Below are 23814 nucleotides of genomic sequence, written 5' to 3'. Positions count from 1 at the left end.
TTTGTGGTTCCCAAAAAAAGAGGGAACTTTTCTACCCATTTTAGATCTGCACCGTCCTTCAAAATGGAAAGCATTTGTTCCATTCTTCCTTTGGTCCAAGAGGGTCAGTTCATGACCAACATAGACCTTAAAGGGACAGTCTACCATAGAATTGTTATTGTTTTAAAAGATAGATAATCCCTTTATTACCCATTCCCCAGTTTTGCACAACCAACACAGTTATATAAATACACTTTTTACCTCTGTGATTGCCTTGTATCTAGGAACCTTCTTCCAGCCCCCTGATCACATAACTGTGACTATTTATTATCTATTGTCTTGCAGTTAGCATTGTGTTGTGCTAAATCTTAAATAACTCCCTGTGCCTGTTCACAGTGTTATCTATATGGCCCACGTGTTCTTTCTGTCTCTTTGTGTTGAAAAGGAATTTAAAAAGCCTGTGATAAGAGGCAGCCCCCAAGGGTTTAGAAATTAGCATATGAGTCTGCCTAGGTTTAGTTTCAACTAAGAATACTAAGAGAAAAAAGCTAATTTGATGATGAAAGTAAATTGGCAAGTTGATTAAAATTTCATGTCCTATCTGAATAATGAAAGTTTAATTTTGACTAGAATGTCCCTTTAAGGAAGCGTATCTTCATGTTCCCATCCACAGGGATGATCACAAATTCCTAAGGTTTGCTTTTCTAGACAAGCACTTTCAGTTTGTGGCTCTTCCGTTTGGCCTTGCCACAGCTCCCAGAATTTTCACAAAGGTTCTGGGGGCTCTCTTGGCAGTAGTCAGGTCTCGAAGAATTGCAGTGGCGCCCTACCTGGACGTCATATTGGTTCAGGCCCCATCTTTTCAACAAGCAAACTCTCATACAGAGATCTTGTTGTCTTTTCTACGTTCCCATGGATGGAAAGTGAATCTGGAGAAGAGTTCCCTTGTTCTAGATATAAGGGTGGTTTTCTTAGGGACCAAAATAGATTTCCGATCTATGAAAAATTTTCTGACAGAGGTCAGGAAATCCAAAATTCTCTCTTCTTGCCCCTCTCTACAGTCTACTGTTTGGCCATCAGTGGCTCAATGTATGGAGGCAATTGGTCTGATGGTAGCTTCCATGGACATCATTCCCTTTGCTCGATTCCATTTGAGAGCTCTGCAATTATGCATGCTCAGACAATGGAACGGAGAACATTCGGATCTGCCTCAGAGGATAAATCTAGACCAGTCGACAAAAGAGTCTCTCCCGTGGTGGCTTTCTCAGAAGCATCTGTCTCAGGGCACATGCTTCCGGAGACCTTCCTGGGTGATTGTGACCAGGGACGCCAGCCTGCTAGGCTGGGGAGCAGTCTGTGACTCGTTAAAGGCGCAAGGACTATGGACTCAGGAGGAGTCGGCTCTCCCCATAAACATCTTGGAGTTGAGAGCGATTTATAATGCTCTGATGGCTTGGCCTCAATTGTCCGTAGCCCGGTTTATCAGGTTCCAGTCAGACAACATCACCTCAGTGGCTTACATCAACCACCAGATAGGAATTTGCAGTTCCTTAGCCATCAAGGAGGTGGCACAGATTATTCAGTGGGCGGAAGCTCACAATTGTTGTCTCTCTGCCATCCACATTCCAGGAGTGGACAACTGGGAGGTGGATTTCCTGAGTAGACAGACATTTCATCCCGAGGAGACGGCTCTCCATCCGGAGGTGTTCACCAGGCTAACCCTCAAGTGGGGGGTGCCGGAGATGGATCTGATGGCATCTCGTTACATACGGTTCAAGGTCAAGAGACCCGCAGGCCGCTTTGATAGATGCTTTGTCGGTCCCTTGGGAATTCAGTCTAGCATACCTGCTCCCTCCGTTCACGTTCCTTCCACAAGTCATTGCTCGTATCAAACAGGAGAGAGCGTTGGTAATTCTAATAGCTCCTGCATGGCCTCGCAGGATCTCTGCCACCTTGGAAGTTGCCTCTGAGGATGGACCTTTTAACTCAGGGTCCATTCCTCCATCCAAATCTCGTTTCTCTGAAGCTGACTGCTTGGAGATTGAACGCTTAGTTCTGGCTAAGCGTGGGTTTTCGGAGTCTGTAATTGAGACAATGCTGGAGGCTTGCAAGCCTGTTACGTGTAAGATTTGCCATAAAGTATGGCGTAAATACCTTTATTGGTGTGAATCAAATGGCTACTCTTGGAGTAGAGTCAGAATTCCTAGAATTTTGTCTTTTCTCAAGGAAGGTCTAGAGAAAGAGTTGTCAATCAGTTCTCTGAATGGTCAGATTTCTGCATTATTTATTCTTTTACATAAGCGTCTGGGGATGTGCCAGATGTTTAATCTTTTTGTCAGGCCCTGGTCAGAATCAGGCCTGTGTTTAAACCTGTTGCTCCCCCTTGGAGCCTTAACCTTGTTCTAAAAGTTTTGCAGCAGGCTTCGTTTGAGCCAATGCATTCCATAGATATTAAGTTCTTATCTTGGAAGGTTTTATTTCTTATTGCTATCTCTTCTGCCCGGAGAGTTTTGGAACTCTCGGCATTGCAGTGTGATTCGCCTTATCTTTCATGCGGATAAGGCGGTAATTCGTACTAAATTGGGATTTCTCCCTAAAGTGGTTTCGGATAGAAATATTAATCAGTAACTTGTTGTTCCTTCTCTCTGTCCTAATCCATCTTCTCATAAAGAATGTCTGTTGTTCGTGCTCTAAAATTCTACCTACAGGCGACTAAGGATTTGACAGTCTTCTGCCCTGTTTGTTTCTCAGGAAAGCGTAAGGGTCAGAAAGCTACCGCTACTTCTCTTTCCCTCTGGTTGAGAAGTATAATTAGTTTTGCTTATGAGACTGCTGGTCAGCAGTCTCCTGAGAGAATTACAGCTCATTCCACTAGGGCTGTTTCCTCTTCTTGGGCATTTAAAAATGAGGCTTCTGTGGTTCAGATTTGCAAGGCTGCAACTTGGTCTTCTCTGCATACTTTTTCCAATTTGATACTTTTGCCTCGGCTGAGGCCTCTTTTGGGAGAAGGTTCTTCAAGCGGTGGTGCCATCTATTTAGGTCTGCCTGTCTTGTTCACCCTCCCTATTCATTCCATGTCCTCTTGCTTGGGTATTGGTTCTCACTAGTAAATGGAATGACCTTGTGGACTCTCCATGTCTTAGGAAAAAAAACAAAATTTATGCTTACCTGATAAATATCTTTCTTCCTGGACATACCTGATAAATATCTTTCTTCCTGGACATGAAGAGTCCACGACCCCACCCTTATTTAAGACATTTCTTTTTTACTAAACCTCAGGCACCTCTACACCTTTGTGTTATTCCTTTTTCCATTTCCCTTTGGTCGAATGACTGGGGTAGAGGAGTGACACTTAACAGCTTTGCTGTGGTGCTTTAACAGCTTAACAGCTTTGCTGTGGTGCTCTTTGCCTCCTCCTGCTGGCCAGGAAGAAATTTATCAGGTAAGCATACATTTTGTTTTTAGAGCAAAAGTAATCAAATAAATAATGTATTCCAAAGTTGCTTCATTTTAAATAAATGTAATTCATAGGAGCTTAAAATGATGATTTAGGAAACACACAAGTGGATGTGTTCAATTTGCCAGAATCAATAAAAAGCTGTGATCTTTGATAAAAAAAAACTGCAAACTCTGAAAACCTTGAAAATACATTGCATAACCATAATGTGAAAAAAACAAAAACAAAAAACAAGTTAAAATAGCTAAAAACTAAAAAAAAAAAAACTAGAACATATCTTTAACTCTCATGACAAATAAAACCTTTACAGATCACATATCATATTGCAAGATTAATTTGGGATGTTTAAGAACTTACAGCATGCAACATCTTTTAGCCTACGAGGATTTAACATTATTTTTATAACATAGCTGCTGTCCCACCTCAAAATATTGGCAGGATAAATTGATGATTTCAAAGGCAGATGGTCAGCTTGCAAATTTTTATTAGGCAAAATGTGTTGTTCTGTCCTCTAAATACATCACCAAAAGAGAGGCAACACATAACGTTCCTTAAAGGAACAGTAGATTCAAAATTAAACTTTCAGGACTTGGATAGAACATGCAATTTTAAACTGCTTTCCAATTTATTATTATCTTATTTGCTTCATTCTTTTAGTAGCCTTTGTTGAAAAGAATACCTACGTGGGCTAAGGAGCAGCAATGAACAACTGGGAGATTGATGCTGATTGGTGGCTCCACATATGTGCCTCTTAACTGATGTTTACATATAGCTATAGTAGCTTCAGCAAAGGATACCAAGAGAATAAAGCAAAAGTAAATTTGAAAGTTGTTTAAAGGTATATGCTGTATCTGAATCAGAAAGAAACACAATGTATGCTTACCTGATAAATTATTTTCTTTCGGAATAATGATGGTCCACAATTCCTCCATAACATATGGGATATATTTCCTGCCACTAGGAGGTCAAGAACCCATATCATAGCTTAAAATCATCCCTCCCATCTTTCTCTTAGTTTAACATATAGCCAAGCAGAGAATAAGAAACATATAGGTAGGAAAGACAAGCAGGGTCTGTAGAGGTGTCATTAGAACATTTGCCTAAAAAAATGAAATGGGCGGGGTCTATGGACCATCATTATTCAGAAAGAAAATAATTTCAGGTAAGCATAAATGTGGTTTTCTTTCGTAAAATAATGATGGTCCACAGTCCTCTATAACATGAGAATAATACCCAAGGAAATGGTCTATGTTACAGGAAAGGGTAGGATAATTTTCCTGGCAGTTTCTATTTGCCGAGACAGCAACCTGAAGGAAATACTGTGTACATAACAGGGTATTCCTCTGTCCCTGTATTATTCAGCTGCTGTGACGTTTCTCTTCTGTCTTCTTAGTGAATGGTAATTCCCAGGGATTATGGGTCTCACATTGGTCTGAGCTCCCAATTTAAAATCCTATAAGCAAGTAGTTGGAACACCTCTATTCTCAACCTTCTCCTACGAGGCCAAGAACAAAACTAAGAGAGAGAGAGAGAGAGATGGGAGGGATTTTAAGCTCTAATATGGGTTCTTGACCGCCTAGTGGCTGCAATATATCCTATATGTTGAAGGACTATGGACCATCATTTTACAAAAGAAAATGGGTTTCCTGTCCCTTTAAAAAGACAGTAAATTGAAAAATTAAACATTCATAATTCACATACAGGGCTCCATTTAGGAAGCTGAAAAAGCTGCTTCGGAGCGCCTTCCACTGCAGGCTCGCTCAAATAGTTAAGAAGCAGCGGTCATCAGATCGCTGCCTCTTAACTTACTACGGCAACTATAAAGTGGGGCTTCTTAATCTCCCAAACTTCTCCAACTGGGGTAATTGACGTTCACACATAAGCAGGGAGCAGCATTACATAAGAAGTGGCTTGATAAATGTGGGCAGTGTATTGCTGCCAACTAGTTGTGATGCCAGCCTTTGTCTGTCCAGCTGTTGTTAAATGAAGGACACAGAGTGCAATTTAAAACTTTCCAATTTACTTCTATTATCTAATTTGGCAGCAGTATTTACAACAATGAATAACATTTTTTATAAACATTGTTGCAAACACTGCTGCCAGAGGGCTAAAGACATATGCATGCTTCTGAGTACACATAGGATTACTCTTTAACAAATGGATAGTAAAAGAACAAAGCAAAGTTAATAATAGAAGTAAATAGGAAAGTAGTTTAAAATTGTATGTTTTTTTTCAATCCATGAAAGTTTAATTTTGACTTTACTATCCCTTTAAACATCTGGTCATTTACAGCACTGCATTCTGAAGTAGGAATGCATACCAAATACTAAATTACTAATGTCATACCTAAACCAGCTGTAATATGAACTAAAATTTAACAAGACACCCAATTAAAGTGACAGTATAGACCCAATATTTATTCTTTATTACTTATTGTTACATACCAGACAAGCATCTTGCAATGGGTTCCACATCTATAAGCTTGTAAGTACATGAAACTTTTAAATAATCGTTTCTTAGCAGCTGAAAATGACTACCGAGCTCCACCCACAGCTGTCTTCTTCTCCAATTAGCCGTTTTCTTGTATGACAGTTTAGCAATGCACATTTCATTTTTTTCAGTTAGCTATTTCAAATGGCACATGAATTAACTCAGCATGTACGAGTAGGAAAACTTATTTGAGTCAATAGTGATTGCAGAAACTTAAAATAACAAAATATACAGGCAATAGATGGGCGGAGCTTGGCGGCCATTTTCGACTCCTAACAAACGATGAATATTTAAATGCTTCATGTACTTCTTACAAGCTTATAAGAAGTTGCAGGATACTTCTCTGGTATGTAACAATGAGTAATCAAAATTATGTATTGGGTCTAGACTGTCCATTTAATGCTTCTCAGCATAATGGTTGATAACACAGAGTTTATATTAATAACATTTTTATATTGGTAAAATATGGCTAAATTTTGTCCCTGCAGCCACTCATTAGGCTTGGGAATGTGCACGGACTGCTACTTTTTTTTTTGTTACTTGTGAGGGTTTATTGGAATTATAGTTTATATCACTCATACTTATAACACGGGTTTGAGGCTTTCTTAATTACTTTAATGTAATCTACGGTCTATTAGTGCAGGTTCTTCTGGCTTAACTAAAGTTCATAGGTTTGAATGACTTGGTTAGAGCAGCGAAGGCAAACTATGTACATAGGTGACGGATTTAAAAAAGTGACACCATTTTATTGCAGATTACCTTTGTGAAGACTCCAGAGGCTGTAGACCAAGAAAGGCATGGAACTAATGGAATTGGTTTGGGCCAGTTTGTTACTGCTAAAGAAGCCATCTGAAAATGACAAACACAACCATGCAAAACAAATAAGCCTTAAAAAATAAATAAATAATTTCAATTTTTTTAAAAAATATCTTACTATTGTTGGGTCTGTATAATCTACTTAAAGTGAATGTAAATTTTAATGAAAAGGTGCCTGGTTTTTAAAAAAACATAAATTATGCTTACCTGATAATTTCATTTCCTTCTGTATGAGGAGAGTCCACGGCATCATTCCTTACTGTGGGGAAATACTGAACCTGGCCACCAGGAGGAGGCAAAGACACCCCAGCCAAAGGCTTAAATACACCCCCCCCCCCACTTCCCTTATATCCCAGTAATTCTGCCAAGTAGGAGAAATATCAGGGTATAAAACCTAATTTTGGTCCGCCCATCGGAGTATACGGGCAGGTGCCGTGGACTCTCCTCATACAGAAGGAAATTAAATTATCAGGTAAGCATAATTTATGTTTTCCTTCTTAATATGAGGAGAGTCCATGGCATCATTCCTTACTGTTGGGAAAACTATACCCAAGCTCTACAGGACACTGAATAATAACAACGGGAGGGTAAAAGAGAGGCGGACCCAAATCTGAGGGCACCACAGCCTACAAAACCCTTTCTCCCAAAAGCTGCGTCGGCAAAAGCAAAAACGTCAAACTTGTAAAATTTAGAAAAAGTATGTAAGGAGGACCAGGTAGCTGCCTTACAAATCTGATTCTTTCTGAGAAAGAAGTTTGTCTAAAATCCTTAGTAGCTTGAAGATAAAACTTCAGAGCTCAAACCACATCCACATTATAAAGTAAACGTTCCTTCGAAGGAGGAGGATTAGGACACAAAGAAGGAACCACAATCGCCTGATTGATGTTGCGATCAGACACAACCTTAGGGAGAAAACCCAAGCTGGTACGTAGGACAGCCTTATCAGTGTGGAACACCAGATAAGGAGGCTCACATTGCAAGGCAGTCATTTCAGAAACTCTGCATGCCGATGCAATAGCCAACAGAAAAAGAACCTTCCAGGACAACAATGTGATGTCAACCGAATGCATAGGCTCAAACGGAGCCCGCTGCAAAAACTTAAAAACAAGATTCAAACTCCAAGGTGCATTAGATCTAAACACAGATCTGATCCTAATCAGAGCCTTAATGAAAGATTGCACGTCAGGGAGCTCTGCGAGTCTCTTGTGCAGAAAAACAGATAGGGACGAAATCTGTCCCCTCAGGGAACTGGCAGAAAGGCCCTTTTCCAGACACTCCTGGAGAAAAGCAAGTATCCTGGCAGCCTTAACCTTATGCCAGGCTAAATCACGCTCTTCACACCAGAATAAGTAAGCTCTCCACACCTTATGATAGATGCGGCGAGTAACAGGCTTACGAGCTTCAATGAGAGTATCAATAACCCTCTCAGAGAAACCTCTCTTGGCTAGGACTAAGCGTTCAATCTCCACGCAGTCAGCCTCAGAGAATCTAGATTTAGATGAACAAAAGGACCCTGTGCCACGATGGAGCAATCAGTATCACTGATGCCTGCTCCTGCTTGATGTGGGCCACTACACGAGGAAGAAGTGGTAACGGTGGGAAAATGTAAATCGGGCTGAACCTCCAAGGAACTGCTAATGCATCTATTAGCTCCGCTTGAGGATCCCTGGACCGCGACCCATATCTAGGTAGCTTGGAATTGAGCCGGGACGCCATGAGATCTATCTCCGGCGTCCCCCAATTGTTGCAAATCTCCGCAAACACCTCCGGATGGAGAGACCATTCCTCCGGATGAAAGGATTGTCTGCTGAGGAAATCCGCTTCCCAGTTGTCCACACCCGGAATGTGGATCGCTGACAGCCAGCAGTTGTGGGCCTCCACCCACTCCAGAATCTGAGATACTACGCTCATTGCTAGGGAGCTTCTCGTTCTCCCCTGATGGTTTGATGTAAGCCACCAAGGTTATGTTGTCTTATTGGAATCTGATAAACTGGGACGCACCCAGAAGAGGCCAAGCCTTCAGAGCATTGAAGATTGCCCGAAGTTCCAGAATGTTGATCGGGAGGAAGGATTCTTCTCGAGTCCACAGGCCCTGTTCCTTCCTGGCACCCCAAACAGCTCCCCATCCTGAGAGACTTGTGTCCGTAGTCACAATCTCCCAGGATGGTCTCAAGAATGATGTCCCTTGAGGACAGGTGAGCGATTCTCTTGACTGGTTGTCCAGAGAAATCTGTTGAGACAGATCCGAATGATCGCCGTTCCACTGTCTCAGCATGCACAGCTGTAGTGGTCTGAGATGGAATCTGGCAAAAGGAATGATGTCCATGCTGGACACCATGAGACCAATCACATCCATACACCGAGCCACAGAGGGCCTTAAGGAGGTCTGGAGGGCAAGACAAGCGGAAGTTAGCTTTTAACGTCTCTGGTCTGTAAGGGATATCCTCATGGATATGGAGTCTATTATAGTAACCAGGAATTCCACCCTGGTACTGGGAATAAGAGAACTCATTTCTAAGTTTATCTTCCATCCATGAGATCGAAGAAGAAACAGAAGTGATTTCGAATGGTCCTCTGCCAAATGACAAGATGGTGCTTGAACCAGAATGTCGTCCAAGTATGGAGCTACTGCTATACCTCTGGTTCTGGCAACTGCAAGCAAAGCCCCTAGAACCTTCGTAAAAACTCTTGGAGCAGTAGCTAGACCAAACAGAAGTGCAATAAACTGGAAGTGCTGGTCCAGGAATGCAAACCTTAGGAACTTGAAGTGTTAATCACTACTTTCACTGCTTTTTCACCACCTTTTCTCCCGGCATTTGGCTTCTAACCCTGTTTTGGGCCCTTAAGGCAGTATATGCACTTTTGTTTTTAGACCTGGGTAGGTCTAGCAAAAATTGTTCCTCTTGTTTTGTTGTGTTAAATGGACAAATTTATGACACTAACCACTAGTAAATCACCAGCTATGCCCCCTAAATCCAAAGAGAAAAAAATGCTTAAAAATGTTGATACTAGTTTAAGTATCCAGGATGAAAACCCCCCAACCTCTATAGAGAATAAACAGCTACTAAAGCAGATGTCTGATCTATTTACACCTCAGTTTGAAGGGATTGATTCTGAGCTTTTTAATCTCACTTTGGAAATTAGACAGTTTGCAAGTAGGCAAGACCAAGCAAATAATAATGGTACAATTGTTAGTGCACACAAAGGGAAAATAGTTGCATTGCAAGCTAGGATAGAAGACCTTGAAGACAGGTCTAGACGTAATAATATAAAAGTGGTCGGTCTACCTCGCTCTCTCAATTCAGGTTTAAGGGGAATATTGTAAATCTAATTCAAGCGGTATATCATAATCCGATCTCTAACCTGATGATCAATTTTGAGATTACTAATGATATTATACTAGAGAAAGGTACTAGACAGGGCTGTCCCCTGTCACCCCTCTTGTTCAATTTATCGCTAGAACCCTTTGCAATTAGACAACAAGAATTGTCAGGGATTAGGATTGGACAAGTTAAAAAACTGTTCTTACACTCTTTGCGGATGACATTAGTATTTTTAAGTGATACTGACAATATGATCCAACAATTTTAATACTTGCAGCGCAATTTGGTTCCTTCTCAGGATATAAAATTAATCCAGATAAATCTGAAATGTTATGGATTGCTGAAGATAAATGCACAAGATATACCTAAACTATTTAGGTATTAAAATTCACAAGGATCCAGCCTATTGGTATAATTTAAACTTTACATCCATTTTTGATAAGCATAATAGAGATCTAGATAACTGGATGACGCTACCTATTTCGCTTTCAGCTCGGATCTCTATGGTTCCCGCAATTTTTATATTTGTTGCAAAATCTAGCTATTATGATTAAGGTTAGAGATATTACTCTTTTCAATAGGATATCGGCGAGATTTGTATGGAAACAAAAGCGCAAGTGGATTTCTATTTATAAGATAAGTTTACATGTTCGAGCAGGCGGATTAGCCTTTCCTAATCTTAGGTATTATAACCTAGTATCTTTAAGTAAATATATTATAGACTGGATAACATAAAAAGAATATATAACTAATGTGCAGTTGGAAGCTGGGATAGTGACACCATTTTCCTTGAAGGCACTTTTACATCTCTCTAAGACAGAAATTCCCAAGCAGATAGCTAAGATGAGGATATTTTTGCATCCCATTATGGCTTGGCAAAAAATTTGCAAAGAATTAAATATTAATTGGAAATCATACAAATATTTGCCAATTTGTGGAAATCCAAAATTTCCAGCAGGGATTTCATCAAAAACTTTTAAGCTTTGGTTTAATAAAGGTTTTCAAAACGTGGTACAAATAAGGGAAGAAACTTTAGCTGCAGTTAAACCATTTGCAAAGCTGCAAACTGAATTCTCCCTACATAAGCATAGCTTCTATGCTTACCTACAATTGAGACACTATTATTGAAAACTCAGGGAGGATAATAACTCTGACTGGAAGTTGGGAAATATTAATCCAGCTATCAATATTTATAAACAAGGTAAAGATTCTCCTTTATGTAGAATATTTTACTTAACCAGGTTGACCAGGTACATTTAAGAGGTTTGTTGATAAAGTGGAAAAAAGATTTCCCATCTGTTACGACGGAAGAGATTGAGGGTAGTTTTAGGTTGGTCCAAAAAGCAACCTCTATAGTCTTGTGGAGGGAATCACATTGCACGTTCTTAAATAGGGTTTATATAAAGCCAGTACAGCTTAAAAAGTGGTTTCAGGAGGATACCCATGTATGTTTAAAATGTAGTAATCCTAATGCAGATTTATTGTTTTTGGGGTTGCCCGAAAATTAAACAGTTTTGGAACAAAGTGAATTACTGGTTATCCAAAAGTTTGGAACAAGAATTTACTATAAATTCACAAGATATATTTTTTTTTGTGTACCCACAATATAAATGAACAATACAATGCAATTAATACAATTATCTTGAATGGACGTAACCTAATCTTGCAGAATTGGAAAGCCAGAAATGCACCATCTTTTCAAATCTTTAACGCTATGATTGCTAATACAATAATTTTAGAACAGTATTATATTGATAACTCAGAGGAAAAAATGGAGAAGTATATTTATAAGTGGCTAGGCCAATGAAAACATTTCCCCCATCGATACAACAACAGTTTATATTTATTCTTAAAAACAGCTTTTACTGACGCTTGGATACAAGCAGGTAAATTGCTAGCGGAGTGGCCATGATGGATAAAGAGAGGGAAAAGAGGAGGTAGTAGCGGTTAAAGAGGAGGCTGTTGGCACAGGGGACACGGGGAGGGGGGGTAGCGGCCCGAGGGGGGGGAGAGGAAGGAAAACCATTTCTTTTTTTACTTTTCTTGTTGCCTTGTTTTGTTTTCTATGTCTTCTTTTTATTTATGTTTTGTGACAGAAAAAAAATAAAACTCCAGATATATATGTCAACATTATTTTCTAGATATGTTAATCTCCCTGCAAGGGGTAGCGCAAGTAGGGTTGGTTTGACATCTTCTGATTAGATATAGGTTAAATAATCTATGTGTTAATACATTTGTTTTTGTTGATACCTAAAGCACCCTACGAGGTGTAATGAAAATATGAAATATGAAAGTTGGATTTTGGTTTATTGTGCTTAATTTACCCTGCAAGGTGATATGAAAATGTGAAATTAACCTATCGTATCTTTTCTTTTGTTGTTCTGTTGGATTATAAATAAAGATTTAACAAAAAAAAAAACAGGGACACTTTCATTCATTATATTTTACATCTAAGCATTTTTTTAAAATGGTTACCTTTTTCTTTAGGAAAACCAGACCGGCAATCCTCTGCATGCTTCTTATGCTGTACTTAGCATATCAATGACGAATATGGCTTCCTCCAATCGTTGTGTGGCCTCACTAACTGGATGCCCTGGGGTGCTAGCAACGATTGGAGGAAGCTGGTTTAGTCATTGCTGTGCTAAGTACAGCAGGAGGTGCGGGCGGAGGATCGCTGGTCTGGTTTTCCTAAAGAAAAATGTAAGTATTTTAAAAAAAAGTCAATGTAAAGTTTAATGAATGAAAGTGCCCCTGTTTTTAATAGCATTTGTTTTAAAATGGGCACTTATTCATATAAATTTATATTCACTTTAAGCAATGCACAAAATCAATTTTTAATTCTCAATTTACCTCTAATTCTTAAATATATACATTCTACAAATAAGAAATGCATTTTTACATCTTATCACCACAAAATAAAATACTAAAACAATTTTCATTAAAATTTTAAAAACTGAAAGTTCAAGGTAAAATCCTATTTTTCAAAAGCTTATAACAGAATAGCTTGGCTGTATTGTCAGGATGAGGGGTGATTGGAACTAGGACATATTTGTTTTTATTCTTTTTCAATAAAGACTCAAATATTGAAATAACTTTGTGTCACTAGCAGAATATTAGGTCTCAGTTTAACTGAATATACAGTGTACAGCTGTTCTGATTGGCTAAAAAACTATATGTGAAACCTTAAGGAGGATGAAGATGTGAACTGCAGTAAAACTAATAAAATATACTGTAACTAATTTTTAGATCATTTTTGAAAAAAAAATGTTTAAAATGTCTGATACTTTAAAGGTTTTTATTAAAAGTTAACCCCTTAATGACCGGACCATTTTTCAATTTTCTTACCCTTAATGACAATGGCTATTTTTACATTTCTGAAGTGTTTGCGTTTAGCTGAAATTTTCCTCTTACTCATTTACTGTACCCACGTATATTATATACCGTTTTTCTCGCCATTAAATGGACTTTCTAAAGATACCATTATTTTCATCATATCTTATAATTTACTATAAAAAAATATATAAAATATGAGGAAAAAATTGAAAAAAACACACTTTTTCTAACTTAGACCCCCAAAATCTGTTACACATCTACAACCACCAAATAACACCCATTCTAAATAGTTTCTAAATTTTGTCCCGAGTTTAGAAATACCTAATGTTTACATGTTCTTTGCTTTTTTTGCAAGTTATAGGGCAAAAAATACAAGTAGCACTTTGCTATTTCCAAACCACTTTTTTTAAAAATGAGCGCTAGTTACATTGGAACCCTGATATCTTTCAGGAATCCCTGAATATCCATTGACATGTATATATTTGTTTTTAGAAGACATCCCAAAGTATTGATCTAGGCCAATTTTGGTATATTTCATGCCACCATTTCACTGCCAAATGCGATCAAATAAAAAAAAATGTTGACTTTTTCACAAATTTTTTCACAAACTTTTGGTTTCTCGCTGAATTTATTTACAAACAACTTGTGCAATTATGGCATAAATGGTTGTAAATACTTCTCTGGGATCCCCTTTGTTCAGAAATAGCAGACATATATGGCTTTGGCGTTGCTTTTTGGTAATTAGAAGGCCGCTAAATAACGCTGTACACCACACGTGTATTATGCCCAGCAGTGAAGGGGTTAATTAGGGAGCTTGTAGGGAGCGTTTAGGTTTAATTTTAGCTTTAGTGTAGTGTAGTAGACAACCCAAATTATTGATCTAGGCCCATTTTGGTATATTTCATGCCACCATTTCACCGCCAAATACGATCAAATAAAAAAAACTGTTACATTTTTCAAAATTTTAGGTTTCTCACTGAAATTATTTACAAACAGCTTGTGCAATTATGGCACACATGGTTGTAAATGCTTCTCTGGGACCCCCTTTGTTCAGAAATAGCAGAGATATATGGCTTTGGCGTTGCTTTTTGGCAATAATAAGGCCGTTAAATGCTGCTGCGCACCACACTTGTAATATGCCCAGCAGTTAAGGGGTTAATTAGGTAGCTTGTAGGGTTAATTTTTAGCTTTAGTGTAGAGATCAGCCTCCCACCTGACACATCCCACCCCCTGATCCCCCCTGACCCCCCTCAAACAGCTCTCTTCCCTCCCCCACCTCACAATTGTCACCGCCATCTTAAGTACTGGCAGAAAGTCTGCCAGTACTGAAATAAAAATATTTTTTTTATTTTTTTCATATAGTCTGCAGTGATGGATCCCCCCTTACCCCACAACCTCCCTGATCCCCCCCATACATCTCTCTAACCCTTCTCCTCTTCCTATTTGCCGCCATCTTGGGTACTGGCAGCTGTCTGCCAGTACCCAATTTGCCCCCAAAAATAGTTTTTATTAACTTTTTTATATAAAACTTTTGTTTTCTGTAGTGTAGCTGGCCCCAATAAATAATCTACTTCCCTCCCCCTCCCAGATCCCTTACTAAACAATAGAGCTCCCCCTGCATCTGCCTCTGTATTTTTTATTTTATTTTTTACTTGCGGTCATTTTGCGTGCACGCGTATGCGCGTGCACCCGCCGCCTCCGCCCCCCCAGACGCAACCGGAACCGCGCAACCGCCGACAAACCATTGTTACATTGTGATTGCTCCGGTAAGGAAGTTGGAGCATACCCTCCTCCTACAAGCTGCTCCCACCCACCAACGAAAGTGTGAACAACAATCTCCGATGCAGAGAGGGCCACAGAGTGGCCCTTTCTACATCGGTGGGTAAAATAGGGGATTGCAGTGAAGCCTCAATATTGAGGCATCACTACAATCCCTTGTAAGCAGCTGGAAGCGATCATGATCGCTTCCAGCACTTCTAACAACAGAGGACGTACCAGGTACGTCAATTGTCATTAAGGGGAGTTTTTCCAATGACGTGCCTGGTACGTCCTCTGTCATTAAGGGGTTAAATTATCTCTCGTTAGCCTTTTGAATAGCTTAGCGATATGTTTCAGCATTTAGACAATCAGAGGCAAAACTCATATTGCTAGTAACAGAGAAAATCTTTAAATGCACTATTTCCTTGCTAAATGAGGCGGTTTCCTTTGTACAAAGAAACAAGAACATATAAACACTGCTCACTGTTAAATAGAGACAACTGCCACAGATTTGTTGATTCGCAGGCAAAAGCTTTAAAAGCCTGACAATAAAAAATAGGTTTATTTACTCAGGACAGGCCCATCAGATTTAAATATTTTATGTATATATCAGGAGAAATTTATACAGACAAAAAAAGTCTGAATATGCATTTTTTTTAAAATAATTGTAATAAACATGGTTGTAAACAATAGTGTGTGAGCTTTTTTATCTATATAACTAAGGGTCTTTGAATATATTTATATAACTATATAGGAGCTTTATTTTAAAGTGGGGTTTCTGGGCTTTAAAATACACCAGCTTCCCTGGAGTCGCCTGGCGATGCCGGACTGCTTGGGCACCTTGTAAAGGCCTCAAGTGCAGGCGGCCTCAATCAGCTCTGAAAGCACCCCACCCCCTCAGGATGACGACAAATAGAACAAATGGAAAAAAAAAATAAGAAATATCCTATAATGCGCTTATTATTTTGGTGGTAATTTGAATTAATATGATTTTTTTCAATGCCTGATGGCAGATTAGAACACCGATTTTTGTTTAACGCTTCTACTGAAGGAAACATCAGGTACTAAACAATATTCTGAATATAGGTTAGTAATTCAGTGACTTACATGTCCTCCCATTGATATCCCAGTCATGCCAAGAGGACCATATCCTTCTCTCTCTAGCCAATGTAAGAGCACAGCAGACTCTAGCACCAGAGCTCCTCCCATAACAAACAGATCTGACACATTCTTTAAACTGGATCTCCTGTTAACAGTAGATTGTACATTAGCATTGTTAAAGGGACAGAAAACACCTCATAATTACAAGACATTTCTTAAGTCTTGCTATAAAATAACATTATATTGTTTTTCAATCACCAGACTCCACACACTGCTTGCCTTATTTGGAGGAGCCAATCCAGTCTGGAGTCTTCAGGCTAGTCACAGTCATTGTGTTAATGTAACGTGCATTGTTTTGCAGCTGGTATATGCAAAAGCCAAATTAATTAGGGAGACATATATAGCAGGGTTAGCTTTGTCAAATCTACAGTGCGCATTTCCAGCTCTGAGAATTAGAAAATCCACCACAGCTAAATTATATGAAAAGTGGGCAAAATAAACAAGGAAAGTATAACGCAAAGTTGTTTTACTATGAATAACTAAATATTTTATATTAAAAATTTCAAGGAGTTTCCAGTCCCTTTAATAGCTCCAAAAAAGGAAATGTATCTATGCGTAACTGATAAAATAAATGAACAAGTAGATATTTAAAGTGAACCAGAATAAAGTTTTGGTTTATTGCAGTTATAAAGGAACATTAAAGATGCTCAACTGAAATCTTTATTGTTATTTGACATTAATGAACACATATTCATACTTACAGTTGGTCCTTTGGTTTTCTGCAGCCGTGTAAAGACTTGAGTTAAGGAAAGTTATACTTAAAAGGACAGTAAACCTTAAAATCTATTTTCAAATCACTTGAATTATAGCTTCTGGTAAATTGATTAGTCAAACTTTGCAGAGCAAAAGCGAAGTGGAAGCGTATAAAAATGTATTTTATACTTACTTAAAAATGCATCTTCTGTCCGCCTACGAATACCAAAAATGTTTTCAATACTTACCGTCATTACTCCTGCAGCCAACAGCGGAGCGAATGTCCGTCTTATGCAATTTTGACAGCGAGCGTTCCCTCTCCGCATGCGCATTCCACGCAGTCAACAGCCATATACACAGAATCTCAATGCTTCGTCGTGCATTGAGATTCTGTGTTTCTGAATGAGTGGTGAGTCACTCCTAATGACGAATGAGCATATCAAATATTTTAATTACAAAACAAATGATGTCTTATTATATGTTTCCAAAAATTGACTTACCAATTACAGTATTTTATGTTTATTTGCTCGTTATAGTCTAGGGGGTAATAAGTGACTCGATAACTTAGTTGTACTTAGTAGCATATAAGCAGTAAATCACAATGCGGCTAGCATTGGGATCCACTGCTTATATTGTCAAGCTGAGTGGTTCAACTGCGCATGCGCAAAGTATGTGTAAATGCGCGCTCCAGATCTGAAAATGGGCTTTTAAAAGTGAATGATTGACATAATCACCCTGCTGCACTGTCCATGAAAATAAAATCTCGAGCTGCATGGGCGGATAGTGGATTTAAAAAACGGTAATTATTTTTAATGATTTTAAAACACTTCCGTAGTGCTTATACCCTGCAAACTGAGGTAAAAATATAATATATATATTGATTAACAGAATTATTGTTATTGCGGGTTAACATTTACAGTCCCTTTAATCTGACACTTTTTTCTTTTTTTTTTCCCAGGGTTGTGGAGATCCACATGCCAAAACTACTTATATATGATGGCATGCTTGTCTGTGATGCCATGCTTACTCTTTTACCTCTCCCAATTTGCAAAACTAATATAACCACCAATGCATGGGCCTCTGCAGACTGTTTTCCAGAGGGGGGGGGGAATAAAATTCACAATGAATAATAATATCAGTGGCAATGCGAGTGCTGATTGTTGTAACGCAAGATTTGTAACGCAATCTAAAGTCAGCATTTATTTTACTCTACAAAGCTGTAGCATAAAACTCATAACTAAAGTGTTAAAAAGTACACTAACACTCAAACTACCTATTAACCCCTAAACCGAGGCCCTCCCGCATCGCAAACACTAAAATAAAATTCCCGTCTCGCAAACACTAAATATTATTAACCCCTAATCTGCAGCCCCTAACATCGCCGCCACCTACCTAGATTTATTAACCCCTAATCTGCTGTCCCCAACGTTGCCGCCACTATACTAAATTTATTAACCCCTAAACCCAAGTCTAACCCTAACACCCACTAACTTTAATATAATTAAAATAAATAAAAATTCCTATCATTACCTAAATTATTCCTATTTAAAACAAAATACTTACCTGTAAAATAAACCCTAAGCTAGCTACAATATAACTAATAGTTATATTGTAGCTACCTTAGGGTTTATTTTTATTTTACAGGCAAGTTTGTATTTATTTTAACTAGGTAGAATAGTTACTAAATAGTTATTAACTATTTACTAACTACCTAGCTAAAATAAATACATATGTACCTGTAAAATAAAACCTAACCTGTCTTACAATAAAACCTAACCTTACACTCCAATTAAATAAATTAAATTAATTAAATACAATTACCTAAATTACAAAAAAACACTAAATTACACAAAAACATAATTTATGCTTACCTGATAAATTTATTTCTCTTGTGGTGTATCCAGTCCACGGATCATCCATTACTTGTGGGATATCCTCCTTCCCAACAGGAAGTTGCAAGAGGATCACCCACAGCAGAGCTGCTATATAGCACCTCCCCTAACTGCCATATCCAGTCATTCGACCGAAACTAGCCGAGAAAGGAGAAACCATAGGGTGCAGTGGTGACTGTAGTTTAAAATTTAGACCTGCCTTAAAAGGACAGGGCGGGCCGTGGACTGGATACACCACAAGAGAAATAAATTTATCAGGTAAGCATAAATTATGTTTTCTCTTGTTAGGTGTATCCAGTCCACGGATCATCCATTACTTGTGGGATACCAATACCAAAGCTAAAGTACACGGATGAAGGGAGGGACAAGGCAGGTACTTAAATGGAAGGGACCACTGCCTGTAGAACCTTTCTCCCAAAAATAGCCTCCGAAGAAGCAAAAGTATCAAATTTGTAAAATTTTGAAAAGGTATGAAGCGAAGTCGCAGCTTTGCAAATCTGTTCAACAGAAGCCTCATTTTTAAAGGCCCAGGTGGAAGCCACAGCTCTAGTAGAATGAGCTGTAATCCTTTCAGGGGGCTGCTGTCCAGCAGTCTCATAGGCTAAGCGTATTACGCTCCGAAGCCAAAAAGAAAGAGGTTTCCGAAGCCTTTTGACCTCTCCTCTGTCCAGAGTAAACAACAAACAGGGAAGATGTTTGACAAAAATCTTTAGTCACTTGTAAGAAAAACTTTAAAGCACGGAATACGTCCAAATTATGTAAAAGACGTTCCTTCTTTGAAGAAGGATTAGGACACAATGATGAAACAACAATCTCTTGATTGATATTCTTGTTGGAAACTACCTTAGGTAAAAACCCAGGTTTTGTATGCAGAACTACTTTATCTGTATGGAAAATCAGATAAGGAGAATCACATTGTAAAGCTGATAACTCAGAGACTCTACGAGCCGAGGAAATAGCCATCAAAAACAGAACTTTCCAAGATAAAAGTTTGATATCAATGGAATGAAGGGGTTCAAACGGAACTCCTTGAAGAACCTTAAGAACCAAGTTTAAGCTCCATGGAGGAGCAACAGGTTTAAACACAGGCTTAATTCTAACCAAAGCCTGACAAAATGCCTGGACGTCTGGAACCTCTGCCAGACGCTTGTGCAAAAGGATAGACAGAGCAGAAATCTGTCCCTTTAAAGAACTAGCTGATAATCCTTTATCCAAACCCTCTTGGAGAAAGGACAATATCCTAGGAATCCTAACCTTACTCCATGAGTAATTCTTGGATTCACACTAATGAAGATATTTGCGCCATATCTTACGGTAGATTTTCCTGGTTACAGGCTTTCGTGCCTGTATTAAAAGGTATCAATGACTGACTCGGAGAAGCCACGCCTTGATAAAATCAAGCGTTCAATCTCCAGGCAGTCAGTCTCAGAGAAATTAGATTTGGATGATTGAAAGGACCTTGTAGTAGAAGGTCTTGTCTCAGAGGCAGAGGCCAAGGTGGAAAGGATGACATGTCCACCAGGTCTGCATACCAGGTCCTGCGTGGCCACGCAGGCGCGATCAAGATCACCGATGCTCTCTCCTGTTTGATTTTGGCAATCAGTCGAGGGAGCAGAGGAAACGGTGGAAACACATAAGCCAGGTTGAAGAACCACGGTGCTGCTAGAGCATCTATCAGCGTCACTTCTGGGTCCCTGGACCTGGATCCGTAACAAGGAAGATTGGCGTTCTGGCGAGACGCCATGACATCCAATTCTGGTGTGCCCCAACGATGAACCAATTGAGCAAACACCTCCGGATGGAGTTCCCATTCCCCCGGATGAAAAGTCTGACGACTTAGAAAATCCGCCTCCCAGTTCTCTACACCTGGGATATGGATCGCTGATAGATGGCAAGAGTGAGTCTCTGCCCAGCGAATTATCTTGGAGACTTCTAACATCGCTAGGGAGCTCCTGGTCCCCCCTTGATGGTTGATGTAAGCCACAGTCGTGATGTTGTCCGACTGAAATCTGATGAACCTCAGGGTTGCTAACTGAGGCCAAGCTAGAAGAGCATTGAATATTGCTCTTAACTCCAGAATATTTATTGGGAGGAGTTTCTCCTCCTGAGTCCACGATCCCTGAGCCTTCAGGGAATTCCAGACTGCACCCCAACCTAGAAGGCTGGCATCTGTTGTTACAATTGTCCAATCTGGCCTGCGAAAGGTCATACCTTTGGACAGATGGACCCGAGATAGCCACCAGAGAAGAGAATCTCTGGTCTCTTGATCCAGATTTAGCAGAGGGGACAAATCTGTGTAATCCCCATCCCACTGACTGAGCATGCATAATTGCAGCGGTCTGAGATGTAGGCGCGCAAATGGCACTATGTCCATCGCCGCTACCATTAAGCCGATCACTTCCATGCACTGAGCCACCGAAGGGCGCGGAATGTAGTGAAGAACACGGCAGGAATTTAGAAGCTTTGATAACCTGGACTCCGTCAGGTAAATTTTCATTTCTACAGAATCTATCAGAGTTCCTAGGAAGGAAACCCTTGTGAGGGGCGATAGAGAACTCTTTCCCTCGTTCACTTTCCACCCATGCAACCTCAGAAATGCCAACACTATGTCCGTATGAGATTTGGCAATTTGGAAGTTTGACGCCTGTATCAGGATGTCGTCTAGATAAGGGGCCACTGCTATGCCCCGTGGTCTTAGGACCGCCAGAAGAGACCCCAGAACCTTTGTAAAAATTCTTGGGGCTGTAGCTAACCCGAAGGGAAGAGCCACAAACTGGTAATGCCTGTCTAGAAAGGCAAACCTTAGGAACCAATGATGATCTTTGTGAATCGGTATGTGAAGGTAAGCATCCTTCAAATCCACTGTGGTCATGTACTGACCCTCCTGAATCATAGGTAGGATTGTCCGAATAGTTTCCATTTTGAACGATGGAACTCTGAGGAATTTGTTTAAGATCTTTAGATCCAAAATTGGTCTGAAGGTTCCCTCTTTTTTGGGAACCACAAACAGATTTGAATAAAATCCCTGTCCTTGTTCCATCTGTGGAACTGGATGGATCACTCCCATTATTAGGAGGTCTTGCACACAGCGTAAGAATGCCTCTTTCTTTATCTGGTTTACAGATAATCTCGAAAGGTGAAATCTCCCTTTTGGGGGGGAAGCTTTGAAGTCCAGAAGATATCCCTGAGATATGATCTCCAACGCCCAGGGATCCTGAACATCTCTTGCCCACGCCTGGGCGAAGAGAGAAAGTCTGCCCCCTACTAGATCCGTTGCCGGATAGGGAGCCGTTCCTTCATGCTGTCTTAGAGGCAGCAGCAGGCTTTCTGGCCTGCTTGCCTTTGCTCCAGGCCTGGTTAGATTTCCAGGCCGGCTTGGATTGCGCAAAAGTTCCCTCTTGTTTTGTAGCAGAGGAAGTTGATGCTGCACCTGCCTTGAAGTTTCGAAAGGCACGAAAATTAGACTGTTTGGCCCTTGATTTGGCCCTGTCCTGAGGAAGGGTATGACCCTTACCTCCAGTAATGTCAGCAATAATTTCCTTCAAACCAGGCCCGAATAGGGTCTGCCCCTTGAAGGGAATGTTAAGTAATTTAGACTTTGAAGTCACGACAGCTGACCAAGATTTAAGCCATAGCGCCCTACGCGCCTGGATGGCGAATCCAGAATTCCTAGCCGTTAGTTTAGTCAAATGAACAATGGCATCAGAAACAAAAGAATTAGCTAGCTTAAGTGTTCTAAGCTTGTCAAGTATTTCAGTCAATGGAGTAGCTGTCTGAAAGGCCTCTTCCAGAGACTCAAACCAGAACGCCGCAGCAGCAGTGACAGGAGCAATGCATGCAAGGGGCTGCAGGATAAAACCTTGTTGAATAAACATTTTCTTAAGGTAACCTTCTAATTTTTTATCCATTGGATCTGAAAAAGCACAACTGTCCTCGACAGGGATAGTGGTACGCTTTGCTAAAGTAGAAACTGCTCCCTCCACCTTAGGGACCGTCTGCCATAAGTCCCGTGTGGTGGCGTCTATTGGAAACATTTTTCTAAACATAGGAGGTGGGGAAAAGGGCACACCGGGAACCAGAAAGCGGCTGCCGTGGTTACAGGAACAATGCACGCAATAGGTTGGAGAAGAAAACCTTGTTGAACAAAAGTAAACCCTCTAATTTTTTATCCATAGGGTCTTTAAAAGCACAACTGTCTTCGATTGGTATAGTTGTGCGTTTAGCAAGTGAAGAAACAGCCCCCTCCACCTTAGGGACCGTCTGCCACGAGTCCTGCATGGGGTTACATGTGGGGAACATTTTCTTAAAAACAGGAGGGGGAACGAAGGGAATACCTGGTTTATCCCACTCCCTAGTAAGGATATCCGCAATCCTCTTAGGGACCGGGAACACATCAGTGTAGACAGGAACTTCTAGGTACTTGTCCATTTTACACAATTTATCTGGAACCACCATAGGGTCGCAGTCATCCAGAGTAACTAATACCTCCCTGAGCAATAAGCGGAGGTGTTCTAGTTTAAATTTAAAAGCCAACATATCTGAGTCTGTCTGAGGAGCAACCTTTCCCGAATTGGAAATTTCTCCCTCAGACAGCACATCCCTCGCCCCCATTTCAGAGAGTTGTGAGTGTATATCGGATACGGCTACTAAAGCGTCAGAATGCTCACAATCTGTTCTTAAAACAGAGCTATCACGCTTTGCAGGTAACACGGGCAGTTTAGATAAAAACACTGAGAGGGTATTATCCATAACTACCGCCAAGTCTTGTAAGGTAAAAGAGTTAGACGCACTAGAGGTGCTAGGTGTCGCTTGAGCGGGCGTAACTGGTTGTGACACTTGGGGAGAGGTTAACGGGCTAACCTCATTACCTTCTGTCTGAGAATCATCTTGGGCCACATTTTTAAGTGCAACA

General features: G+C 40.0%; 1 protein-coding gene across 2 annotated transcripts in view; it reads right to left on the bottom strand.

Annotated features, from left to right (window-relative positions):
• ABHD18 (abhydrolase domain containing 18) overlaps positions 1 to 23814 on the bottom strand; it is a 159166-nt gene that overhangs the window by 78871 nt on the left and 56481 nt on the right. The window contains exons 7-9 of one of the 2 annotated variants that reach the window (XM_053703649.1): positions 17019 to 17046; positions 16264 to 16402; positions 6686 to 6775 (exon numbers count right to left, since the gene is read on the bottom strand). In XM_053703649.1, the coding sequence (XP_053559624.1) occupies positions 6686 to 6775; positions 16264 to 16402; positions 17019 to 17046 (257 nt within the window). Of the gene's footprint in view, positions 1 to 6685; positions 6776 to 16263; positions 16403 to 17018; positions 17047 to 23814 lie in introns of those variants that run through there. The other variant, XM_053703648.1, reaches the window with a different exon arrangement.

The sequence above is a fragment of the Bombina bombina genome, chromosome 2 (genome assembly GCF_027579735.1).
Source record: "Bombina bombina isolate aBomBom1 chromosome 2, aBomBom1.pri, whole genome shotgun sequence".
Lineage (NCBI taxonomy): Eukaryota > Metazoa > Chordata > Amphibia > Anura > Bombinatoridae > Bombina > Bombina bombina.
Note: the sequence above shows the minus strand (reverse complement) of the source record. Positions and strands in the feature narration are given on the sequence as shown.